Source organism: Ammospiza caudacuta, chromosome 7 (assembly GCF_027887145.1).
Source record: "Ammospiza caudacuta isolate bAmmCau1 chromosome 7, bAmmCau1.pri, whole genome shotgun sequence".
NCBI lineage: Eukaryota > Metazoa > Chordata > Aves > Passeriformes > Passerellidae > Ammospiza > Ammospiza caudacuta.
Window position 1 is genome coordinate 40600863 of NC_080599.1, and position 27353 is coordinate 40628215.

General features: G+C 42.2%; 1 protein-coding gene across 1 annotated transcript in view; it reads right to left on the minus strand.

Moving 5' to 3' along the window:
• TRABD2B (TraB domain containing 2B) overlaps nt 1–27353 on the minus strand; it is a 258754-nt gene that overhangs the window by 22040 nt on the left and 209361 nt on the right. Inside the window, exon 5 of the mRNA XM_058808918.1 lies at nt 18118–18208. Within this exon, the coding sequence (XP_058664901.1) occupies nt 18118–18208 (91 nt within the window). The remainder of the gene's footprint in view (nt 1–18117; nt 18209–27353) is intronic.

Below are 27353 nucleotides of genomic sequence, written 5' to 3' on the forward strand. Positions count from 1 at the left end.
CTTATTAAAATTAATGACTTTGGGCATCAAAATCCCAGTGGTGGCTTTGAAAGTTTCTTGCTTAATTGTTTCCACTACCATCACATGAGCCACAGGTTGTAAACTTGATATTTCAGAACATTCTTTGGGAAGAGAATAAATAAACACTGGAGAAACGTTAAAATGCTGTAACCTAAAGAGGGTTATAAACTAACCACCAGCATGTTAGAGTTGAGTCAGGGGGAATGGAGCCACTGTGGCAACTGCATATTACATTTGGTTGATATTCATTCCATTATGCGTGCACAAATATTTTTTAAATTATTAGCAATTGCTAATAATTGCACCAAGACCTAAGAGAGACTTTTGAAAGCTGTATGTTGATGCATGTTTGCTCCTCTAAAAGAAAAGGAAGATAGTTTTAAACTGATTTAATAATCCAGTTACAATAATTATACTATATTAACATAAAAAATAATAATTACAATAAAAATAAACAACAAATATTATAAAAATATTATTAATTCATTATAAACCTGGTTCTTTTCATATAGGACTTTCATTCTACAGACATTCTGCCAGAAGGAAAATCAAAACAGAATAGGGATATGTAATCCAAATATATTGCAAGAATAATTGAAGATGTTAATCTAATGTAAGAAAGATTTCCCATAAGATAGTAATTTCCTCATTTATTTCAGTAAAAAAAATTATTAATAAAAAGTGCTAGAATTTATTTATTAATTTTTATTCTGGATTTTCCTCCTAAAATATAAAGGCAAAAACCTGCCATCTGCAATGGGATACCTGGACAATCGATCTCTGCATTACGTGAAGCTTTACTGTTAAATTCAACTGCTCATTTCATGCACTATTTCGTGCCTTTCCCCTGGTCTCAGTCTCTGTGCACTCTGTTAGCACAGCTGCACTGTATGAAACCATGGGGATATAATGGACTTTTTTTTCCATTCCTTCACTACCGCTGAGACAGCTTTTCAAGATACATAGTTATTTTTAAAGTCAGGGAAAAAAGCAAGGCTAGTTTTCAGTTTGTGAGGCCACAGTGCCTTTTCTGAAGAAAGATTGAGAAAGTACCACCCAAATATCTTGGTCCACACAAAGATCTCAGAGATTTTTCATGAATAACTTGATACAATTCCAGGCTTAGAGGTTCCACCCATTTTAAATGTATCATTCCCACACAGGGTGGTCTTGGAAAAATGAAAATTATTTCAGGCCCTTAGGTGGGTTTTTCTCATCTCTGACCTTAATTTCCTTCCCTAGGATGTGCAGTCCTGCAAAACAAGTACGCTAAAACAACCAAGTCCAAATAAGAAAACGTTGGAGTCTCAGAGTCTCAACAAATATCCTATGTGGCTTGGTCCTAAGGTACAGAAAGCAGTGAAAGCAGGAAAACATTTATTCTTGCTGGTTCTTGAAAACACTTAATCCACAGACAAAGACCTCTGTGGTTTTCTTTCACTTCTGGTGAAATTTGCCATCCTTTTCTAATTCTTTCCAAGAATTAAAAGAACAAAACAAAACATGTAAGTTGTTTGTACTGAGCTGGATGCTCCATTAGGCTGTCTCAGCATTCCTCTCTCTGCCTTGTGGTCTGCAGTGTCACTCTGTGCTGGCACTGACCACTGACAATTGACTCATCACTGGGATTTGTTGGGGCTATTGAGTGGATCTGGTCAGAAAAATGACATTAACACCATGATGTCCTGCAATATATTGTTTTCATAAATTCCCAGGCTTAAAACTGCACAGGTCAGGCAGGGCAGAGCCCAGTAATGCCTCTGCCCCTGACCTGCCTGAGTAACACCAGCAACGTTTGGACTAAGTCCCATCAAGCTTCCCCATGGGCTTCCACAGGGCCAGGGAAGGACTTGCCCTTGCTGTATGCCTTTGCTAATGATACACATCTTCCAGACAATGAAATCATCAATCTCATTTTTTTCAGCAATCTTGCGGTAACTTCTCTGTTCCCTCAGATATGAGCAGAATCTTCTGAAATCCCAGTCTGCCAATTTGTTATTTGCATCCTGACTTTGCAGCACGAGCAATGGAAAAGTTTTGCTCAGAAGATTGCCATGCTCTGCACGGGCTTCCAAGCACAGCAACATCACTGAGGTTTTCTTGCTTCAGTTCTCAGAACTGTCAGACAAGGGGAGATTTTGTTTCATCAAGAGAGAAGCTGCGGTGATAGCAAGGAATGTGCGATGCTGCAGCTTCATCCTCATGCCACTGTTCCTGGGATGCAGCCAGCTGATGGCCAGACAGTGAGTTGGAAGTGTTTTATTGTGGATGGATTCTCATAAATTCCAGTTGGGTTGTCTTTGTGAGGGCAGGAATTCGTCAGCCCCTTCACACACCCTTGCTCCCCTCACCACAGGCCACAGAGACCTCTGCTCCTGGCTCTGCTTTCCCTACACATCTCTCTCAGAGTCGTGCACACCCACAAGATGGGCACCACACCACAATGTCCTGTCCCACGAGGGGTTTTGCCTTTTTTCCCCTCTTCCACGCAAGGATGGAGCTCAGACTTTCAAAGCTCTTGGGAGAGAAGCAAACAAAAGAACAGAAAATCAGGCAGAAATTCTAACCCAACCCTGCATTGCTCATAGAGCCTCCTTCCAGTGATGAAAACTGTGGATTGAGAGCACACTCACATAACCAGGTGACACCATGGACATAATGTCCTTCAAGATGAAAAGCATAAATATATTTTACTGTAAAAGAGAGTAAGTGCAAAGCAGAGATCAGAGAGTTAGATTCTCCCCATACTTAAACTTTATCTGAGCTGCTTCAGGCTAAGTGCTATAAATTACTCAGGATGAATTGGGCTCAAGAGACAGCAAAAGAGAAATCCCTGATTACTCCTGTGAAATCCCTGATTATTCTCTCACCTGATCAGCTTAATTATAATGAGGTTATTTTATTTAGGATGTAGCTGCCTTAGGCCTGTACACTAAAGTTAAAACTTCTTAACAGAACTTGGAAACAAAGTTGTTTTTTCATTTTTTTGCACCATAGTCAACTATATCTCATGAGCACTTAAATTAGGTTAAGTAGTTAAATTAGATTATAGTCCACCCCCAACTTGGATGTGCTCTGAATCCATGTCAGACTATTTCTCTGGGAAGAATCACTGTTGCTCAAGAACTGTAACCTTAGTTTGAAAGCACATTTAGTCCTCAGTATACACATGTATATATGTACAAATCTGTGCATAAATGAAATGAAAAGTCTGTGATGTGAAGATATTCACACAGACTGCAACGTTTTCCTTCCCACTTTCAGAAACTATAAATTAAGAGGAATAAGTAAAACTTTTTTTATCTATTCTATTTCATTAGAAGTGGAGCTGGTCTAAGGCACAGGAGAAGAAATGCAAACTTTCTGCACTTGAGAGGCTGAATTTGTTGAAAAAAAGAGGGCAGCTGTAACATTTGTAACGTGTCATTTCCACATTTTCATGTGAATTCTTTCTGAAAATTCAAAATGTTTCATTTCAGCCTTTTATGAACAAAGCTTCTAATTTTTTTGGTCTTCTGTTTTCAAAGACTTACATGCTACAAAGTGCCCTTTTTTGTTCAGAGATTGATCTCAATTAAAAAGAAAAACCCAACTAATATATAAAAATGACAAAACTCAACAAAACCCAATTCCTGCCTTCAAAAGCATCCTCAAAATGTTCCATTTTAAATTGCTCTGAACTTATTTTCCCTTTTTGATTTTTTGGTTCAGTTCTTGAACTGAATAATCCTTTGTTTATGAATCTTTCATGGAAACTCTGAGAGCTGCACGCTCCAGCCCCAGAGGATGGGCTGTGCCCTCAGAGGAAGGATGGGTTGACCCTCCAGTCTTATTTCCATTTTCCACATAAATAGCAAATAAGAACCTTCTTTGCTCATGGTAGACAAGCCTCACCTCAGGCTCTATTCCCTAAATCTCCACAGTCTTATTACCACCAAACCAATTTAGTGCTAAGCTATTTCTGCCTGGGTAGTTCAGCTTAAGCAAAATATTCACAAGATAGATACTTCTGGTGCCTTGCTGTCTTATGGAAGTGGTACTTAAAGCTCCTTGGAGAGAATCCCTATCCCATAGGTCCAGATGAGCTTTTTCCTGCTCAGGCATCCTGGTTCAACATGGGAGCACAGAGACATGCAGCTGTTCTGGGACACCTGGAAGTCTCCTTCACAGAGGAGAGAGAGGCCTTCACATTCAAATTGCAACTCTGTATGTCCATGCAGCGCCCAAAAGCTTGCTACATGAAGTTAACCAAAATGTTTTATTGTCTTATAATAAAATTTTGACTGCTGAGTTTGCAATGAATTTTAAGAAGCTGACTGACAAAAAAACCTCCCAAATGGGCTGCTAGATTTGATTCCACAGTAGAATTACAGCTAATATACAATTGTTTATATCTTGCTCATTTACAATCCAAATTGAGTTCTGCTCCCAGATTGTCTCCACTGAGAATTAGTTTCCCTTTTTTATTGGATCCTCCAGAGACAACATGTATCTGCAGAAGCCCATATTCTCTATCATATCTCAAATATAAAAACCCTACAGAGACACAGCTGAGCAAGGCAACAAATGCTTAGCTAGAGGGACTACAACATTTTCAATGACTTCAGACTGAAACTAAGGGCAGGTTATTCACTGTTTGCCTGGTCCTGTTTCCTGCACTTCCCTCTGATGCTCTGGAAGTTGAGTCCTGGCTGAAGTGAGGTACTGGGGGATCACAGATCTGTGCAAGGACAGCAACTTGTGTTCCTGAAGTACCTTGCTCAGTTGAGGCTCTTACAATTGCAAGATACAGATAACATGGGCTCCTAAGTAGCTGCTATCACCAGAAGGAGAGAGACACAGAGCACTTAAATCCAGCAGCAGCCGTAAGTGTGGAACCAAAGAGCCATGAGAAGACCATGTCTGCAAGTGACTCCACATTCTGTGACACTAAATCCACTTTTCTTCTCTGTAGCCAACACTGCAAAACATCTGATCTGCTCAGCCACTGACGGCTGCTGAGCTAAAAAAAGGAACACAGAGACACTCTGACTTTCTCCAAAATGTTGTTAGAGCCCATTGGCCTTGCCCATATCACAGTGCCTGAGTGTTTCCAAGAAAAGAACAGGACAGTTGTCAGAATCCCTATTCAGGCCACACTTCAGCCTGTCTGCAGGCATTTTCACTGCACAGTAATGGACAGAGCCCTTGAAACGTGACGAAGTTTGGAGTTCTCCCTCCAAACCCCACTTGCTTTAATGTCTAATGCTGTCCTGTCAACTCTAATGCTAATGGACTTCACATAATGTCTCTCTATGTATTATTCTCATGTCACAGAGGGTTCCCTCTCTGTATCAAGTCATGCTGATGGAACTGCTTGTATCAAATACTCTTTCTGTCTGACAAAGCCATCCTTCACTAAAATTCTTCATTAACAAAGCATGCACATTTCTGCTGAAACCTAAAGGAAGAAAAGAAGGTTTTATGAGTTTGCTAATTTAAACTTATGAGACCAGACCTTGAATATTTAGGATATATCTGAGGCCATAGGAGAGACTGATTTTTAATGAACTCAGGTAAATCTCACTGTCTAGTTACAAAGAACAGGCTCCAGGTCTTCCTTCCTTAAAACAGGAAAACTTGCACTGACTCCAGAAAATATCTCTCCTTCACTGAAATGTCTATGATTATTATTTTTATTGGTGCACTTAAGAATCCCAGAATTAAATTATGCATGATTATTATTTTTATTGGTACACTTAAGAATCCCAGAATTAAATTATGCAGTCATTAAAGAGCTCCATCTCAGCAAGCTGACAGGCAAAGGGTGTGAGACAATGACAACCAGTACAAAGGTGACAGCCCCCGCAGGCTCCCTCCTTAACTCTGTTGGAGACCTCACTGCACAGGAGCTCTAGGGGCTCACCTACCTCCACTATATGTGCATATCTGTTTGTTTGTTTGCCCTGAAATGCTTTCTCTAAGTGCCAGTTGTCCGAGGGGTATCACAGCTGAGTACTTGTAGCACTGCCTAGCTATTGAAAAATATGTAATATAACAAGTGTAACAGACGTCAGAGACTCACCAGAACTATGCCTGGCATCTGGCACAGGTTCCAGCAGCCACATTAGCTTCTTATCACTACACAAAGCTGAGCACAGAGTGACCAAACTAGGGCTTCTCATGAGGTGGTGCTGTAATACAGCTCAAACTGCAGGAAAGTCAATGCTGTTGAAATGATGCCCACGTGAGATGTTTTAATTAAAACTGCAGGACGACTCATCTGTCCCTCTCTACAATGAGACTGAGTGCTTGGACTGCCCTACAAGCCTACCAATTCTGAGCAGAAGGGGAGGCTACTCTGTCCCTCTGTTGCCTTCCTATTCTAGTAAGAATTCATCTGACAGCCAGTTGGAAATGAATTATCCCAAGTAGCACACAGACCAAAAAAGCACAAAGATCAAAAAAGAGTGTATGGCCTTATTTATGTGAAAAGCCCTTTTCTATACACCACAGTTGAACCTATAGGACTCCTAGACCTCATCAGGTCTGTTATTCACAGACTGACCAGGGCTTCTTGGAAAGGCAGGAAAGATAAAGAAAGAAGCAAGTGGAACAGCGAATCCCAGTAGTTAAAGAAGAAGGGGAAAAAAAATCTATCTCCAGCTACATCACCTCATTTAAACCACTTCTGGTTGTCCGTGGATTTCAATTGATGCCTTTCTCTGACATGAGTGGGAATTGCTGACCATTTAGCAATGACTGCAATCAGTATGAATGCTTGAATACATAGAAATTGTGCTAAATTCACAGCTGCATTTGTGAAACAAACAAATCAAACCCTTGTTACCTCTGCTTTCTTTCAAGTCTATGTCCTTTCTCCTTAAGGGAAATGTTTCTAAAATTGCCTCACGATTAAAAACCTCAGTGCCTGCTAAATGTCAACGGAAGCTGCAATTCCCACCTAAAACTTAATCTACATACAAATTTGATACAAGTGCAAAATTACCATTTAACATTAGCAAGAAACCCCATTCCTCTAGGGAAGAAAGATGATTCCTTTGTCACAAACTCAAAAGCAAGATTTGTTTTGATAAAATGGTGGCAAAAAGTGAATCTTCATCTACACTGCATTCCCTGACTGTAAGTCAACAAGTGGAACCACACGCTGCTTCTGGGAAAGGTCCTCAGCCTAGGAGGCACCATGGAGGAAGGAGGGGGCACCCAGCAAAACCAAACTGGAGTCAGAGGTGGGACACAACGAGGTCCTTCAGACCTCCCAGGACAAGGGAAGCACAGGGAGAGCCACCCATAGACCTGGACCAAACCAGCATCAGTATTACCCCAAGGTGTTATAGAACTTTGGTTCTTAGCATTGCTGATTTCAAAAATCAGCTTTTTCTCTCTCCAAAGTTCATGGAGGGACTACTGGATCTTCCTTGTCATGGAATATGATGCCTTGACTCTGTGGGTGTCAGGAATAATTCCTTAAAATTACTTAAAATGCCACAAATGCAGGCAATGTTACAACCTGAACCCACTACAGCAGCAGAGATTTACTGCTCTCTTTGTAGAATCACAGAATTGTTTAGTTTGGAAAAGACCTTTGAGGTCATTGAGTCCAACTATTAACCCAGCACAGCAATGTTCACCACTAAACCATGTCCCCAAGTGCCACATGTACACACCCTTTACATCCCTTTAGGGATGGTGACACTCCCACTTCCCTGCTATCCTGTTCCAATGCATGGCAACTCTTTCTGTGAAGAAATTTTTCCTAATATCCAATCTAAACCTTCCTGGCACAACTTGACGTCCTTTCTTTTTCTCCTACTGCTTGTAATTTGGGATAACAGACCAACTCTCACCTCAGTAAAACACTTTCAGGTAGCTGTAGAAAGCAATAAGGTCTCCTCTGAGCCTTCTCTTCTCTGGGCTAAACAACTCCAGTGAGTTTATTTCTAGCAATGTTTTCTTTCCCTTTCAGAAATCAGGAGAAGACAATACCACAAAACTATTTGAGATCCATGTTTATCCACTGTGGATTGGGATTTACATTCCAGGGGTATAATGAACCCAGAGACGCAAAGATGTGGGCGCACAACATTATTACATCCTTGAAGATTATCCCAGTTTCACTCAATAATGGAACCTCTCCTTAATGACTCTGGCATGGATATGAACTATAGCCTTTAACAGACTAAATGCCAACAGAAACCAGCAACTCTGCCGAGGCTTTATCGTTTTTCTTCAGTGGAGGGGAAAAGTGTTTATCTGGGAAGCGTTTCACATCACAGACAATAGGAAACTGTTCAGCTTTCCACAAATAGGCTGGTGTGCAACTTCCAAGCACTCTCCAAGGAAAACTTTGGAACACTAGCCACGTCTTTCCAGCAGGGATTTCATGTAAAGTAAGTAATGCCCCACATCCTTCATCCTGATTTATTCCTGCTTCATCCTTGTTTCCAAGGGCCGTGCTCACTTCAAACACAACACAAGACTCATCTCTGAACGTGCACTTTGATCACTGGGGACTCCAGATTGGTATCGATCCTTCAAACATAAACAGGGATGTGCTGTCCCAACAGAGGAATTTCTGGGACTACCTTTATTTTTGCAGGAGTAATGTGGAAATGTGAAGCTGGGGTCATATGACAGCAGATGCAAATCTAGTTGCCAGACAGGCACTGGGCACTAAAGCACTTGGAGCCTGTCTATGACTTTGCTGCTGAAGCGCTACAGGTTAGCAGGAAAATGTTACTATTCCTGAGCTGACTGGAAATCAATGGAGAAAGACTTCACTGTGCTCTTTCTCACAAATGAGAGCACCAAATTGAGTCTTTTCCTCTGCAAGCTGCCACCAACAGAGAGGGGCACTATGGAATTGTGAACTGCTCTGATGTTCCATAAAGCAATAGGAATGGGAAATATCCCAAATTTAGTCCTTCTATCAACTCTGGCTCCCAGTAGGACCAAATGTTTTCTTGCTGAAGTGACAAGCAATTGTTTTCTTGCTGAAGTGACAAACGTTACGAACATGGTGGGTGTAAATTGAAAAATTCTGTACGATGGTGGGGCTACATGAGGCAGACAGATGGGCATAGCAAGGTCCACAGTGGCCATGAGGGGGTGAATCCTCCAGGTGCTTCTCCTGACCAACAAGAGCCTCTGACAGTGGCAGAAGATCCAGTTTTCACAGGCAGAATTACTGTATCACATGTAGCTGCCCACCTTAGCAAGAGGTCAGTGGGGAGGCCCATACAATTCAGTTTCTGCCAGATACTCCCTGTGCCCCAAACTTTCTAAATTTTCACCTATGAATCCCAAAACTGGATTACTGTAGTGGTGTGTTTTCAGCAATCATGACTGGAAGAAACTGTTTTTATTCTGGATGTTCTTCCACCATATTACTTGACAGCAACTGTACCTACATCCATCTACAGCATCTGATCCATTTTTCCTCCCTCCTGTTTCTGTTCACAGGTTCATTTTTCATTCTTCCTGGAATGCAGAGCATTTGGGAGTATGGGTGGGAAACTAAAATCTTTCAACACTCACTAATAGAAATTTTTATTATTAATTAACTTTGTGGGAAGAAAAGAAAAGAGAGAGAGCTGATCTTCTACTCTGAAATCATGAATCTGTGGAAGAGAAAACATGTCCTCTGAGGTACCTGAGGCCACTTCAGACAGAATGAGTGACTGAGCTGCTTCCTTGGAAAGTCCCGAGTCATCAGACACAGCAGTTTAATCCCCAGGAAATGGGAAACACATTGGCATGATGTTCACTTGCATGGAGCATGAGGTCCAGAGAAGGGTGAAACTCCAAAGACTCTGGAGATCAGCTTAGCTTGAGGAAGGATTTTAAAACCTAAATGCTTCTCTGAAGTATATCTGATCTGGATCTGGGTACTGTATTCCCAACACATGATTTCCTGGATGAATTAAACTCTTTACAAACTTTACAGATTGCATATGAATTTTCTTTGACTTCTCATAAAAATGATTCAATGATCATGACACAAAAATGCATTCTGGCTTCTAAGGCATTTACTGTGACAAGTGCTTCATAAATTCACCATCCTTAATTTACTGTTATAAGAACTTATTCTTTTTGGCATTCCTGCTCCTTCTACTAGCACCTAACTTGGAGGAGGCTGATATACATGGATCTCAGCCTGACTCTTCACCAAATTCTCCCAAAGGGACACATACACAGTCATTTAGGAACCAAAGCTGGGGTTGTGGCCAGCATGAAATCACCTGGCTTGGCTGGGATACCATGAATTGTTAGTAATGAGACTATTTAGTATAAAAATGGGCAAGAAATGACACAAAATCAAACATCCCCCCCCCCATATGTACATTAGAGTGACTTTCTACTTGTGGCGGCAATGCAGAAAGGTTTCAGTAAATTTCACAGCTTGCCACAAAAAGATCCACCCACAGGAAGTCATTTGGTCATGCCACCAGTCACATTACAGTGCTCTGGAGGGCTTCTAACCCCATCTGAACTCCAAGGAATGTCCTTATGAACACCTGATCACTCATGAAAGATGAAACACCTACTTCTCAGCAAAATTCCCTGTAGAACACTGCATCTTTGATTGTTTTTTTCTAAGGAACTGTTATTGAAGGAACCTTAGGTGCAAGTGTCAGTGAGAAAAGTCATTGACTTCCTTTCTTTCTGTTACTTTTTTAGGAACCTGTGCATTGCAAAGAGCTCCCTGAAAGCTAAATTACTACACTCATGCTGAATCAAGCAGCTCTATCGATTGCAGCACAGCCCACAGACCCCTTGCTGAAGGAAAGAAGTCAGCTCTGGATGTGGAAAAGCTCTCTGTCCTAATGTGTCAGGTCTCTTTGCCTGACAATGTGATAGTGAAGGTAAGGGAAGTCGGCACTGCAAAGACAGAGTGACAGCAAACAGACCACAAACTTCCTCAGATAAACGACATCTTTCCAAGCACACAGTACCACTTGATACCTTTGTGCCCCTTGAACTGTTACAAAGTGCAGCTGCACTTCAGCCCAGATTGATGTCACTCGGGGTGGAGGCCATCAATCCACAGGACAAGTGCAGGCTGAATACACAAACAAAGTCACACAACCTCACTGTTTCAATACAACACTGGGGAGGGGATGGTGCAGCTTTTCCAAAGGCTTAAATGAGCTTAGTGACACATCTCACAGAATGACTAACCATCTAAAGCTTCATTAGCCACCTAAAACCAGCCAGACACCTCCTCAAGCAAGCTGGGCAGTTGTCTGAAGACACCCATGAGCACTGCTCTGGGAAAGCCAGTCTTTTAACTTGGACTATAGAAGGCATCTGCACAACTGTGTGAACATACTCTGAATTTTCCACCAGTTCCCTCATGGCTCCTCACAACCGAAGATGGGAGAGGATCAGCAACCATCTCATATTAACAATGACCTCTAAAAGCTACTGGCACTGATGGAAGCCAACAACTTCAGTGCAAGTTGGATCAGCTTTATCTCTAATAACTATAAACCAAAATTTTCATCTCATACTCATGACCTGAGGTGAAAAGATCTGTGTTAGAATTGGCTGGAAGCAGAAAGAAGATGAAAAATCAGCTTCTCCTGTGGAAACAAGAACGCTGAAATTTGGCTAGGAAATAAGGTAAGAACTAGCTCTGAACTTTTGAAGTCTCCAAGGCTCTGTAAGTTTACTATTAGAGAGTTTATGGAGTATGAGATACAGATCTCCTAAACTTGATAGGCTGCAGATCAGCAAAAAACCCTAGAAACCTTAGCACTGGCTTCAGGACAGCTCAGCGAGCAAGCTGCCCTGGAGCAAAAAGAAGCAAGCCCAGGTTTCCCCAAAGGCCCCCTTCCCAAGGAACAGAATTATATGGAATATGAAACAATTTTTTCAAAAGAAACCAGAAATTTTACTGAGGATAAAATCTGATTATACAGCAAAGTGAATGTCCCACTGGGAGAACTAGTCAAGCATGAAATTCCTGCAAAGTTCTGTTCTGTATTCTTACTCCAACACCATGAATTATCTTGTTCTTTCCCAGATTTTTTTTTTGCAGCAAGTTGCTAAATTCCATTCTCTCAGAAGGTGTTCAGTGTCTAAAAGTGGCCTAAAGGACAGGCAGATACACTGTCCCTAAGTAATGTGTAGCTCAGGAAGTGACAAGATAATTAAATTTCTATGGATGAGAATTTGTAAGTTGACTTTGCTTCTCTACCATGCTTTGGAGATCTTCTTCCATGTTTTTCCCCCTAGGAGTTACTTTGGCTGGCTCAGGTTTTGTGGCTGTAAGGTAGACACAGTGACAATTAAATTGCAAAGGAAGATATTTTAAAGGCACACAGGAACATGAAAATGTAATGTGCATATTTTCATGGCTAAGTATTTTAAGCATTGAGTGGTCATATTTTCCATTGTTAGATGAATCAATAAATTCACCAATGCATGCAGATGAACCCAATTTAATCCCTATGCACCTCTTACTGTAAATTATGCTGTCAGAGAACCCCCCTGAATAATAGATTCACTTTTCTTCTCAGGGAAGTGAGCTAGTGATGGGAGTATGATCCTCAGGCTCAGATCGAGTGAAAGATCCAAAGGTTTACAAGAGGTTTAAGAAGAACTGCCACATCCCAATGGGGAGATTATTCCACTCACATAAAAAAGGGGTACATTTCCCCCTGTATCAGAAGAGATGGGATCAAGAGTCTACCTTTCTCAGTTCTTTTTCCTCAATTAATTCAGCTATTTCCAATTCAAGTGTCACAGCTCTTGTAATTTTTTTTCCCACTTGTGTATTTTCTAAATTTCACAACAACTTTAACTTTCTCCCTAACACATCCCAAAAATTAACAGCTATGCAGAGTGGAGCAACCCTGACTAGCAGGCTCCAGAAAGCTGAAGCTGTATAGGTATCCCAAGGAACTTGGCAAGTACTTGGAGATTCCTGAGAGTTCTGAAGGCATCTGTAATTTTCTAAGATCTCCTGAAACTGTGTTTACCAAACTGGGGCTTTGGGAAATGTTATGTCAAATATTTGTCCCAATTCTGTCCATCACCTTGAGAGGGTTAGGGATCCTGATGGAGTGAAATGGCTGCATCACTGTGTGGATGGAGTGTGCTTTCAGCCCATGGGGAAGGAGAGAGCATTCCCTGGGGAGCAGGGACTCCCATCCTGAGATAACAATGAGTAGCAGAGCCAGGGTCACACCTGTAGGATGCTATTGAGAAGGGAGGGAGGAAGCTCTTTGCTTCAGACAGAAGGACAGGAGTAAGCTACAACAGCAAAGACACATTGCTTCAACAGGGACAGGAAGTGCAAACAGAAGGAGCAAGGGTAATTAATTTCTCCAACAGAACTCTGAAAGTTTACAATAAACTCTCCAACTCTCAGATAAACAGACTTAAAAACTTGTGCTGAATTCTTCAATTCATCCTGAATTTTCTGATTCTGAAAGAAGGCAGCAGTGATCCCATCCTCAGAGAGAGCAGCCTGATAAAAATGAGCACTGCTGCATGCTCTTCTGGCCAAGAGGATGGTGTGCAGCACATCCAGGCTTGGCACATGGCAGAAGGTCAGAGCTGATTCTGAGAACCCAGCAACAATAGAGTCATCATGGACACAGGTGCTTCCTGGATTGATCTTGCATTTTGGCTGTTTCCAGTTAAATGTGAAGCAGCTGTGGCCCTTTATCTGCTCAAGCCACTGGAATCCATCTAAGGGGAGACTTTCTCCCATCTCCTCTTTCCCACTCCAAGCATGCAGCTCTGTTTTCTGAAGACAGAGAGGAGCAGGGACAGCCAGTTGGCAGAACTCCACACAAAAAACCAAAAAAACAAACAAAAAAACCTCAACAACCAAAACAAACTTGCCTTTCTTATCTCAGGGCAAAGCAATGAGATATTGATTCAGTCACTAATTTTCCAATGCCTGTATCTGGGGACAAGGATGACAGCCAGCAAAACAAGAATGAATGCTGCTGAAGGCTGTCACGCAAACAGATTCAGGACACATCCCTCAGGCAGCAAAATGAACAAATTAAGCCAGTGTGAGAATAAGTTCTCAAGAATTTATGGCATTGTTCTGCATGATGAATAGAACAGGGTTTCTTTCACAGAAAGGGATTGAGCTTTAAAGAAGGTGTTTTCAATAGTCAGCTGGTGGAATTCTGGAAGAGGCACAGGAAGGTCAACACTGGGCCATCAGGCACATCAATGGAGGAGCCAGGAGATTTCAGAAAGCCAGTCAGTAAGAATTCCCAAATAGCTCCACACCAGCTAAATGTACTTAATATAAACTTTTCTTTGTAAGTTCCCTGATTCTGGAGCCATCAGACCCCTCTATGTCATAGCTATTTCTTCCAGCCAGACAATATCTCACTTTATTTCTCCCCACTACCTTAGGAAGGGGAGGATTTGGCTCAAATTTGTGCTTGTCACTAAACAACAGAAATGTGAGACTCTAGCTATTCAGTTTGGTTGGCTTAAAGAGCAGCCATTTCACAAGCCATGCTTAGCATTTTGGACAGAGGAAGCCAACAATCTTCTGGCTTTACCCAGTCAGTATGCAACTGAAAGCATAAACAGGTTTGGTGTTTGTCCTGCTTCACACTTCCCAAGGCTTTTCTTTTTCTGATACATAAGAACAGTGCTAGTTATTTTCTACAAAAGGGATTCTCTTGTCCTTTCTAAAACCAAAATGGACGGCAGGGTTTAAACATCATACCAGACTATACTCCACCTATTTATGGTAATGCTGCTGAATTATTGTTGAACAGTAAAGATCAACAATATTATTGAACAATAAAGATCAGATTACTAATCATGTCAATAATAGTAATAATCATACAGTTCTGGGAACAGAGAGATTAAAGAAAATGATCATTTGCTTTTTTGGCAAGACAGTACTGGTAGTAAGTTGGACATAGCCTGAGTGTTTTGCTAAAGTTACTTTCATATAAGGGGGCTTCTTAACCTGAGAGAAATTGTCCTGCAAATCACTGTCGAGTCATTGATATTCATCCAAAAGCACCCTCAAATTCAATCTGATATACTTCCAAACACTTCTATGTGCCAGCTCGAACTGTTCCTCTTCATTCTTCTGCATGGTCTGTCCACAACCCTTTTTTTGAATTCCCTTAGCTAAAACATAAGCTTGCAGCTGCTTCAGTTTTTTTTCCAACCCTTGCATTTTTTCCATGTGCTGTCCACCCCCCCAAACTCCACATTAGAATCCAGCTGATCTTCCTTGAACACTATCCAATTTTTCAATTGTCAATGCCAGAATGCAATGAAGTGGGCTTGACTCCCTTATACAACTTATTTGGAAGTAAAGCAGAAATTTCTCTTTTGGGCTTGAGCACAGAGAAATACGTCTTCATGTATGGCTCCACAAGAACCAAGATGAAAACATCTCCATCTCTGCAACCTCTGTAACCCACAAAACAATTTCTGCTTTGCAAGCAGCTCAAAATTTGTTGTGCCTCTATTTGTTTATTCGATGTATATATTTTGTTACTACACTCACTATAGCAAAATGGTTCCTCTTCTGAGCTTTCAGTTGTTTTTATTTAATCTTTTCAAAATGAAAGAGAAGAGTGAAAAAAGGAAGGCTAGACAAAAATGCAAAGTTCCTTAAGACACTTAATTACAGCAATGTGACAATATAACATAAACATAAACAACACAACAACTATTAAGTTGTCGTGCTATTGTGATGTGGTACTCTGTTTGGCTAGACTGTCTTTTGGAGCTCACCCAGAAATCATAAAATACAAACTATTCTGTAAAAAAAGACACAAAATGGTTTGCAGCAGCCTCCTCATTTCTAAGGGGGAGCCCCAAGAACTTCTGATAGCTACAGCCCCAGTTACAGGAAAATGACAGTACAGTCCTTGATGTGCATTTTTGAGAGTCTTTTTTTCTTCTAAAGGCAAAAAGCTGTTTCTTGTGAATATATTTAAATGCTCTTTATTCACAATTTCTATAGTTTTCTGCTGTTTCTGCACCTTGATTAATTCAGTCTAGTGGCAACTTTGGACTTTTTTGCCATGCAATTTATTTTTATTTCTTTATTATCATCTAGAACTGGCAGATCTACCTTATGATCAGACCACAGGAAAACTCACAGATCCTTATGGGGGGCAACCATGTGTTCTCTCTTGACTCTACCCAGTATTCCTGCACAACCATTTACCCTTTAATAAAGTTTTGTATGTTCAATGTTCAGAGCAGACCCCGCTGGAATAAGGGTTCTAGTCCAGGCAAACCTGCCCAACACAAAAGTTACAGAACAGAACAGAAGTTACCCAGTGTGGGACCATTTAGCTGAGGACACACACATCGATCTAGGCAGAGTCCAAGCCCTCTTGCTTTCCTGGCCATTTCCCCCAGGAATTGAGAATTTTAGGGAAGACATCATAAACAGGAGACACTGCTGCCAGGGTAGGGGAATGAGCACATAGAGGTGCCCCACTCTGCAAATAAGTCAACATTAAGCACTGGCTTTGAGTCAAGTTTCCTGCCCCATCCTTTATTTCAAGTCTGTGATGATGTGTACAGACATAGCCTAACACCAGAGAGCAGAGACTATTCTTGGACTTCTCTCACACTACTGCATCTTTAGTTCTTCTCAAGGGCTAGCAACAGCCAATAAATTAATAGTTTCACAATTTCCAGTTGAAACACTTTTCATGGGAAGATGATACTTTCAACTAAATGAAAATTGCTGAACAAAGTGTCTGCTTCCCTGAGTGGAAAGTTTCTTTGTCAGAAACCTAGGAATGGTACACCTCGGCTGTTCTGCTGTAGTTTGCTTGGTTTTTCTGTTTAACTTTTTTTTTTTTTTTTGGTTGGTTTTAGTAAAAAAATGTCCAGCTCCAGACTGCTACAGTGTTTACTGCTCTTCCCTGCACCATGTTGACTTTTCTCCTCCTGCCAAAGTGCTTCTTAAATCTCCTCTGAATATATGCTCTTACTGGTTGTGTTTAACAGCCTTTTCTTCCTCTTTCCCCCATTGTTATTTAAGATGATGCTTTTATTGCTCAACAGATTCGAAGAAGCATTTTGGATAAATGCTCTGTCAAAGAACACTTATGTACAGTTGAGCCATATTATATTCTATATGAATCACTGCGGATGTTTTCCAAACAAGGTTAGATCAGCCAGATTTTCCAACTAGATTACACACAGCTTTTTCAGACATGGTCTGCTACCTCTGCCATTAATCCTCCTCATTGAGACTCACCTCGGTTTTGGACCATGTCATGTCTGCCCACCAGAGACAGGAGCATGCTGCTAACACTTTCTCCTAATGAGGATAACAATCCTACGACAGAGTAGCCTTGGACAAATTTTATCTGCAGAATGTAAGGGAAAGGCTGATTTTGCAAAGCTAGATGGTCTCTCACCAGCCCTCATGGTTTTATTGTCTGTGATTTCTTCAGACAGAGACCTCATCTAAATGGCCAGGAAAAAGAAAAGTCTACAGGATGAATAAAGTCTGTTTCACCAGCTAAGGACAATTTTGTGCCATGTTTTATCTTATACTAATGAAGATTGTCAAGAGCCTATTGATCAGTCCTTCTTGCCTGCTTTACCTGACCAGATATATGGAGAAGCTCAGGGAATACTGAACTGCTCTCTACCTGCCCAACACACTTTCAATGATGCATCTGCTACATAAAATGTGGTCCTTCAGGAAAAACTGAAATTCCACCTCAAGAACAGCAGCCTGACAGAGAGGTCTGCAATGGAGAAGCAACAAAAACCCCACGGAGAGCAAAAGGAAAAACAGCTCTGGGGGAAAATGAGCTGAATGAAATGTTTCTTTAAAGAAACCATGGCACTTCTGAGCTGGTATAATGAAGCAGCTGTGATATAAATAATGTCCCCAAGTGGAAAAAACCCACAAAAACACCAGCCATTCAGGCTCCATATGTTCCCAAACTCACACAATGGATGCTTTACAATGCACTTTTTGTCTGGAAATTGGGTGGGAAAGGGAGGTTCCTCACCCACCTCCTATACTAATGCAATAATCTTGCTTAGTCACAGAAAAAGGGAGAGAAAAAAGGAGAGAAAGTGATTAATAATCTGTGGGCAGCTGCTTACTTTCCAATTGGTTGTCCAGGAGGGGTGTGCTCCACTTCAAATCCTGCTTGTCTCAGTACATCAATCACAGTGTTGTTACCCAGGAAGTGACCTAAAATACAGGTAGAAAATAGCACTGTCAATCAAACTACTACTCTCACTCGCTTGCGTTTCTCCTGTTGGAACAGCAGCTTTGGGAGTCAAGGGTACCAAAAACTAGGTCAGAGAAAGGGACAGCATACAGCCCAAACACTTTCTTCTTCCATCTCGTTTATCCCTCCCTCCCCTCACAGGGCCAAGGGACTGGGTGGCTAATAGGGAACCTAGATGGGTTGCTAGTCTTGCCTTCCACTGTGACCATTTTTAGGATGCACACTGATTAAATAAATTTCCAAAACTCCAATGGAGATCAGAATGACCCTGCAGTGGCAAAAGCATATTACTAGGGCTTTGACTCGTGAAATGGAACAACTTACAACCCTGACCATCACTACTCATGGACATCTGCTAATGAAGAGACTCAGGCTGCTGTAATGCACATTCAGTACTTGTCTGACTAAAACCACAGTGATTCAGGAACTGCCTCATCAGCCATTCAGCCACCTGCACAGTGGGGCTGGGAGGAGCTGGGATGGTAACCCTATCTCTCCCAAAACACAAAGATTTAGTCCTGTAATTCAGGGCTCTTTGTTGGAAGTGTAAAGGTCACATTCCTATTCACAGAAGTAACAAGGAGCCCAGTAAGTATTGCAGTGTGTACAGGCCTTGAAAGAGTTTACTTAAGGGGGTCCCATATACTTGAAATCTGAACCAAATCCCACAGAGTCAATGGGAGCCCTCAAAGGGCTTTGGGGACAGACTCAATAAGGGAGTGTAATCCAGCCAAAGCTTTCAACTTATTGTCAGAGTCCCACACTGTCTGCAGGATGGGTTGGATATATAAAGGCAGCAAAAAGTCCACAAACAGATTTATTAAAATCCACATAGCACTGTAACCTGTCTCCAACTGCAGCCATGAGTGACATGGAGGAAGAACAGAACAATCCTCTTCCATTATATCCATTAACTTCCAGCTCTGCAGGGCTGGGTGACCCCCATTTACAGCCAGGTCACTGCACCTCACTGCCAGCTCTGAACAGACCAATTCACCAGGAATGTGCCCAAGCCTCCCTGTGCTTGTGGCATCTCAGAGGAGGGAGTTCCACCACGCTGTGGGGAGTAAGAACTCACTCCTCTGGTTTGCTGCTGCTGCTTGGAGAGCGTGTGCTTGCCTGAAGCACAGTCAAAGTGTTTGCAGGAGACATTTCTGACTGCCTGGCTCCACAGCAGAGCCAAACTGCACTGAAAAATCCAGGGCAGGCAAGAGGTGCCTGAGCCCCCCTCCAAGGACACCGCTGTGCAAGGAGCTGGTGCAGCCACCAGCAGAGTCACCCCTAGGATTCTTCGCCCACCCTGCACAAAGTCCTGATGAATTTGAGAGCATTCAGCCCCAGGATCTGCTCAGCCTGCATCCCTCTGCTCCTGCTGCCAACAAGGGCGCTAACTCGCCTCAGTTGTTGGAACGATGTAGCTGCATGGCTTTGAGTGCAACTCGCAAGCGCTGGTAAGAACTTTTAGCCAAAAGACATTTCTTTAAATGATTAAATGTACATTTGCAGAGCCCTAGTGTGTTCCAGGATTCCTCCACTTCCTTTTAAGAAAACTCAAAATTTGATTTTCCCCTTTCTAACTTACTTATAACAAAAGCCAAAGCAGCAAAGAACAGTCCCAAAAATGTGTTATACACCCTCAGAGATTCAAGAAATGAGACATTTGTGAATGATTAACTGGATTTGATCATATCCTGTTTTTTTATGCAGCGGCCAAGGCAAACAAAGGTCTCCATTCTGTCACTGGCAAAGTGACACTGAGGAACCAAAGTCAAAGGTATCAGAGTCCGAGATGTTTCCGAGTCCACTTTATTTTCCCTGAGCCAGAGTCTGAAATGCCAAAAGATTTCTTAATGTAAATAATTGTCCTGATTCCAGCAAATCTTTGACAAGATGACAGCATAAGAGAAACCAATTTTAACTCTTTTAAACTCAGGGAAAAAAGTAACTATGCAAAAGCTCTGACTCCTCATCCACACAATGGTAGGTTGGTCAACAATGTCCGCTCCTCAGCAGAGCCTGCAAGTCCCTTCAAATGATGGATGAAGACCAAAAGATGGCACTTCCTGGACTTCCCATTCCTGCCCCCTGTGTGTATGCCATGCTGAAAGCTGCCAGCTGCTGGGACTGGTGATCTGCTGGGCAGCATGGCAACAGGGTTTGTTCTTTTAATTCTGCCTTTCCTAACTGGAAGGAATGCTAGCTTCCATTAAAAACCCCTCAGATTCAGATTCCCAAATAAATTAAATCTTAATTACAAATATACATGCAAACATAATAATTATTTCATTGTATGTCCACAATCCAACATATACTAAAATATTTTCAATGCTCCCGTTCAACCAAGAGAACAGAAGTAAAAAGAAATAAAAAAATCAAAACCAAAATCCAACTTTGAGCTGGCCCCCAAATAATTCTCCATTCCACATACATCAACAGAGCCTGAAACTTTAACAACTACTAAGAAATGGCATGAGCAAGTCTTTGCAAAACTTTACCTTTAGACTCTGCTTAAAATTTACCTGTTTGTATTATCCCACGTACATCTGGGTAAGTTACCACCCATCTCATCCCCAGCTTGCCCTGTAAATGCATCCTCTCCACCTGATTGAAGATTTCTGACTTCTATTTGTCTTCTGTCCAGTCAGACTTCACATATTAAGGTGTTTTTGAATCCACCCAACACAGACATTTCCCAACAGTGATTCATGTGATCCCATGGCAAGGAGTTCCTCAGGATCAGAGATGTGGAAGAGAAAGTTTAAAGGAAAAAGGTGGCACTGGAGAGGTCCAATGCAGGTAGGTAATGTAACATGAAAGGTTAAAGAATTCCTGGAAGAATTGTCTTGGCCTGCCTCCTGCTGTGAAGTCCATAATAATTATCCTTTCCAGTTTTAAAATCCAGGAAAAACTTCTATGTGAGAAATATCTTATACAAATTAACTCTCCCTAGCCACACACAACTTGAGATAAGGACTCACTTGTTAAATATTAACAACAACAGAATACTTTGACAGCCCATGTGATGAAAATAAAATCAGAGAAAATTAAGCTCAATCAGAGACAATTAAGCTCAGCATCAGTGAAAAACATCAAATTGCTGCCTCTGGCTGCTCATATGTGCAAATAGAGTATGCAGTAACTGTCATATTCTTTATAACATCACTGGATTTAATTTTTATTTATAGATATGAAATAAATTATCTTTATATATATATGTGTATGTGCATGTATGCTTCTGCTTAAATATTTTAAAAATTTCTCTTCCTGGCCTGGGAAAAACCTCAAGAGTGTGTAACTACCGAAAATTTAGTGCATCTAGAGATTTATCAGACAGGCTAGAGAGGCAAAGGGAATGATCTTGCATTTCCATCACTATTCCCTCTTCAGTCTAAACCTGAATAAACCATTCCTGCAGTATTAACCAAATTTATCTTGACAGCTGATGAAAACTGGATCCAAGAGGTCAGAACATCAGCTGCCTTGGGAAATCCATGGAAGTGGAAAAGGAGAGAAAGCAGACATAAAAGATTTTCTACATAGGGACCTGAAGAGAAAGTGTGTACTTGGGCACGGAGACATGCAGAGCAGCCACTCCTAACAGTTTAAGATTAAAATTGCCCAGGTGTGGATGCAATCCTTCCACCCTCTGAGGATAAGGAGATACTAATGGGATTTGCTTGAGGACAAGACCCAGTGCTAAACACAGTAATTTTGTAGTTTAAACACAAACACAAACACAGTAGAGTGGTCAGTGTGGTTGCTGCACTTAAGAGAGGGTTTCTTACTAAATTTGATGAGGCCAAGATTATCCTCCTTTCACTCACATCTCGTTTTTTTGAGACAAGGATCTGGAGACAGTGGAGGAACACGTTATACGCCATGGCTGCTAACATTAATCATAGATCTTCCATTCCTGGTTTGCTCTTTTATTTTTAATTAAGAACTGTGTTTTGGACTACAGAAAGCAGATCCATGTAATGTGTTTCCTTATCTCCCCAAGGTTTCATTTTTCACTGGTAGAAAGAAAGAATAAACCATCAATTAGGGTTTTTTTTACTAAAAAACATGTAAAAAAATACATGAAATATACGTGGTTTCCTTAAAGCACGTTGATGCAGAAACACACTGCTGAAAGAATGCACTTTCTTCCTTTCTTATGGAATATCCTGAGGCAGAGAGAAAGATACCTCTCAGCCAGCTCTTGACAGCCATGTATTTCCTAATTGACCACATAAACTAAAGCTCTCCTTTTCCATTTCAGACATCCTAGTGACCCTCATCAATGACCTAAGCATCAGGTTGCATCCCTCAAAAGTTAGATGAACTTGGGTGTTCCTACACAGAAAAATTATAACCACGTTTTGATGACAGAAGCAGAAAAAATGTTTTTAAGCAAATGTTATGTACTTTATCTAGGTTTAGAGATCTACTACAAATTACTTTGTCTATTCTTTTCGCAATTCTTTGTTCCACGGCTTAGAAGGATAACGGGGTACAAAGGAGCAGGAGATAATTCCCTCACAAAGGACCTCCATTGCCAGGGCCTTTGAAGTTGTGCTAAAAAGCCTTGCTAGCCATTAGCTGACACACAGCAGAAATCTGAACTGTTTCCATGCACACTACAAGCAGAGCTATTTTCTGCACAATTAGTCATAAAAAGGGCCAATGTAAACTGTGTCGGGAGGTCTCAATTCTTTACATTCTCCACACAGTGAATCAGACATTATGTATAACGTTTTGTTGCCATTTAGACCTTGGGCTGCTCTGCAATCAGGAGGCGGCAGCCTCTATTCCTCCTTCTCCCTCGATGCTGATTCTCAAGCCCCTTGGCAGCACCACAGTGTTTATGGTAGGAAGGCTTCAAAAGAATTAGTGTAGGGAAAAAAGCAAAGAGAGCTACCCCTTCACAGTCGGGGTAAATACTTTGTGGTCCCTTTGCCTGCTGCCTCTAAAACTGCATCTCCATTCCTCTTAATCTACAGTGGTCAAAGCTCAGTATTTTGGAAGCTGAAAGATTAATTTATCAAGATGAGGCTGTAGTAAGGAGCTACAGCAAACACTCCAGGCAATGACTTTTATTTGAATTTGATGATTTCTCCACTGAGAAATCCACTGAGACCTCTGAGCCAGAGGTCTCTGGGTAACAGCAGGAATTTACTGGGAACCACATGCCATCCCACAGTACTCTCTTCTGACATGACACATGTTCCAGAGACCTGTGGTGGGGAATCAGTGCTGTGGATAAACCCTCCCAATTTTTAATTCCCTTTCACTCCTTGTTCAGCGTATTTCTTTGCTAATGAATAACACGCTTTGAAACCTGGAGGCTCTTCTGCCTTCCTCATGATGACTCTCACTGCCAGACAATTGCTCCTCTTTGTTCTTGAACCACTTCCGTGAAATCTCACTCTAGTGGTAAGGATGGCCTTGAAAAAGTATCTTGAATGCACTTTGACAAAGAGCCAATGCTTGGTTTGTGCAGATCTTGCTTTTGCAAGTTGGATCTAGATGTAACTGAAAGATTCCCTCAGTCTGAGTAACCCTCTGATGTGAAGTGTTTTATCAAGGAATGACGCCAGGTGATGGATTAGGTGCATGATCTGCAGCACCTAGGCATGAGTATGATGTTAGGACAGCCTGAATATTTGGATTTTAAATTTTACTGATCATGTGAACAAAACTCATGCGTGTGGAGATTCAACAACAATTTTCTGGAAATGGCTTGAAGGAACCCAGCCTACACCAGTTAGCATGAAATGCGAGCCATACCGTGCCACAGGATGAGACATGCAGCCCTACCACACCAGACCAGATGTAACAAAAGCTTCCTAGAGCCTGGTGTTCAGATTTGAAACAAGAGCTCTGGGAGCTTTCCAAAGAGAAAGGGACTATCAAAGGCCCCACCTTCCAGAAAAGTCTGTCACCCCAGGTTGCTGGCTTTTGCTCTGCTTCAGGACATGGTTTTGCACTTGGAAATTGCAGCATTATGCAAAAAGCTGTGAAGGAGAGCTGGAGATGCAGAGAATGAGCTTTCCTCTTCCCCTATTTGGCAGGAGTATTCAAGCCCAAAGCATGCCTTAAAAAATACTTTGCACAAGCCACGTGCAATGGTCCTGCAAAGCAGGCTTTCATCATGGACTCCTTACATCATGCCACCCGTTCTCCAAGCAGATGGATAAATCATTTTCCCTCTCGTTTGATGTTGTTATTCTATGCAGTTGTGAGGAACTGACTCATAGCCACTTTTGGACAGTCACGGGAATCAGAGCAATAACACATAAGGAGCCAAAGCGTGCAGCATTTCCAACGGCCAGCAATCCTCCCATGGCTCCCTTCATTCTTTTCGTGCATGTAATCACCTCTCTCCCCTCTCACCCGAGTGCACTTAGAGAACGAGCTCTGGAGAAAGGCCACACCGTAGCCAGAGGGAGAATGGAGAGATGAGGGGCCAAAAGTTGAGGGGGTTATTCCAGATTGACGCCAAGCTAATAGAGCACAGATTTGTGCTTCCCTGGGGTGTCTCGGAGATCTGCAGTGCGATTCTATACTTGGAGCATCTCAGTCTGAAGGACAGACAGATTCCCACAGACTTCTCTTTCCTTGCTGCCCCCAAGTATAATAAACTCCCCCAATGTCTCTCCGTTTCTGATCTTCGTTTCCGAGCAGCCCTTCCACTAAGAGTATAGAGCTATTTTTGAGGAACTCACACGTCACACCATGGAAATCCTTCTCCAGAAGCACCCTGGAGTGCAATGCACAATCCTCAACAGGCTCAGCATTTGACAGAGGGACAGAGTTCACCAGTTTGGAGCTGGCTCCTTGCTGGCACAGCCGCCTGTTTCCAGTTTCAGTGCAGTGCCATAATGTGAGCTCAGCACTCACTTCTCTGCTGTCTTCGAAGTCTTGGAGCACTTTCCCTAGCAGACTTGCCCTAAACATATGTGATAAACAATAAAATGATTTTTTGGGGAGGAAAAAAAAAGCTCCATTCTCTTCCAAGTCTAAACCAGCTGTTTCACTTGGGTTCAGAAAAACAACACAAGCAAGAGCTAAAGTGAGATCACCTCCTAAGAATCTCCTCTGGCCTCTGTGTCAGTTTGTAGCTGCCTCAGACATTTCCAAATGAAGTGACTGGTCTGTGCTAGTCACTCACCACTGGAGAGGATGGCACCTCCACAGAGCAATTAAATCCAACATCTCAAACACTAGGTTTGGGAAGAACGTGAGCCCTCTGCGTACATCGACCATGTGAGCTGAAGGAGGTCCTTTAGCCTCGGTGTCTATCAGACATGGCATGGTGACCCACCAAGCCACCCTGTTACTGCCCAGAAGATCCTGAACACTGCACACAGCCCATCCTTCTCCCATCATTCCTCTTTCTGCCCTGTTCCCCACCTTTCTTGTCATGCCAGAGTTTGCACAGAACAGGGAGCTGTGTTGATTTGGGCTGTGATTGATTATAGAGCCATTTGGGCTATTTCATATTCTTGCTTCACTTTTGTGGCATTAGAGGAGTTTTCCACAGAGAGAAGGTCCAACACAGGATGCCAATTTCACCATATATTCTAAAGAAAACATAGGATCATGGGAATATACCTTTCTACACAAGGGTGTGACTGGAGGTGTGTGCCAGTCATGCAGCTGTGTGACAGGGAACATGTCTCTGTCCCTCATGGGACTCTCTCCAATGGACAGGGTCAATGTACAAAATCTTGGAACTTCACCATCCCTAACACTGCAGCAGAAGAGAAGGAAATAGTTCTGAGGAAATTCTAGAGAAAACTCAGCATCTCTAAGAGTCTTCCCAGGGTGCTGGAGGCATCTCTGGGACCATCAGATCCCCCAGGTGCAGACAGTCTGGTGTGAAATGCACTCTCTTAGCATTCTTTGCCAGCTGTCACCAATGCCTCAAGCAATGAGGAAACTGGTGAGGAAATGCAGCCTCTTTTTGTACCCAAGGTGCTTTATTACTGCATGTGCAGCCTTGCTGAAGTAGACAACCCTCTCCCACCTGAACCAGAGTTATCAGCTCTTTCCATGGAAGCTGCTGCCAGTCCCTGGACAGCCAGTGCAGGGCAAGCAGCCTGTGAGAGAAGTGTTTCATATCCCATCACAAATCCCCTGAGCCATCCCCAAACAGTCTGGAATGCACATGGACCTGCTTGCCAAAGCCAGGCACAGGTTCGGGTAGGGGGGAGAAACCAGATTCCCTTACTCCTGCCCTTCTCTGCAAAGAAGGTAACTGTGAATATAGCACTGAAACACCTCAAGGACTTGGGGAGCCAGAGCTCAGGGCAGCTTCAGGCCTTGGAAAGCTCCTCAGTCAGGAAGACAGCTTTTTGCAAGCAGAGTATCTCAGTGAACTTGTGGAGGCATCTCTGAGGCCCAGAGAGGACCAGACCATGTGGGACCTCAGCTATTTTCAGCACACAACCAGCGTTTTGAAATGCAGCACCTTTGCTTGACTTTGACAAAGGCTTCTGACAGGTAATAAGGATGCTTCTTACAGGAAATAAATAGGGGTGAGGGCCATGGTCTGTCTGCAGGCTCAGTAGTGAGCTGGACTCTTGAGTCTGTCCTTTTTTGGCCTCATGGATGCATTTGACTCCTACAACTTACTGTGTCCACAATGTAATCAAGCCTGGTGTGAAACTGCACTTCACTGTGTTTGCTTTCAACCTGCTTCCCCCACTTCCCCTAGTTTGCACAAGACAGCTCTAAACTGAATTAAACAGAACTTTATTCTGCTCTAGTGTGAGATCAAACCATTCCAGGAAAGTTATTTGGGGGCAATGTCTGTTGAATCTGTGAAATTACTTCAAAAGACTACAAGATGAGCTGTCATTTTCTGTTTGAAAAGCAGTTTGAAAACCACAAATCAAAGCTCCCAGTTGGCAGGACATGGATCCTTGCTTGTTCTTTCTGGTTTTGACCTCTCAGTCAATTATTCTACAGACTACACTGCTTTCTTCATCTATTCCAGGAGCCCCTTCCTGGTGGTTTATTTGGACTGTGGACGTCTCATAAGTGAAAGACGTGGTGATGCCTTAGCACAAAACAGAGCGATTCCTCAGCAAATTGCCAGCCCCTTGGAGTTTATGGACA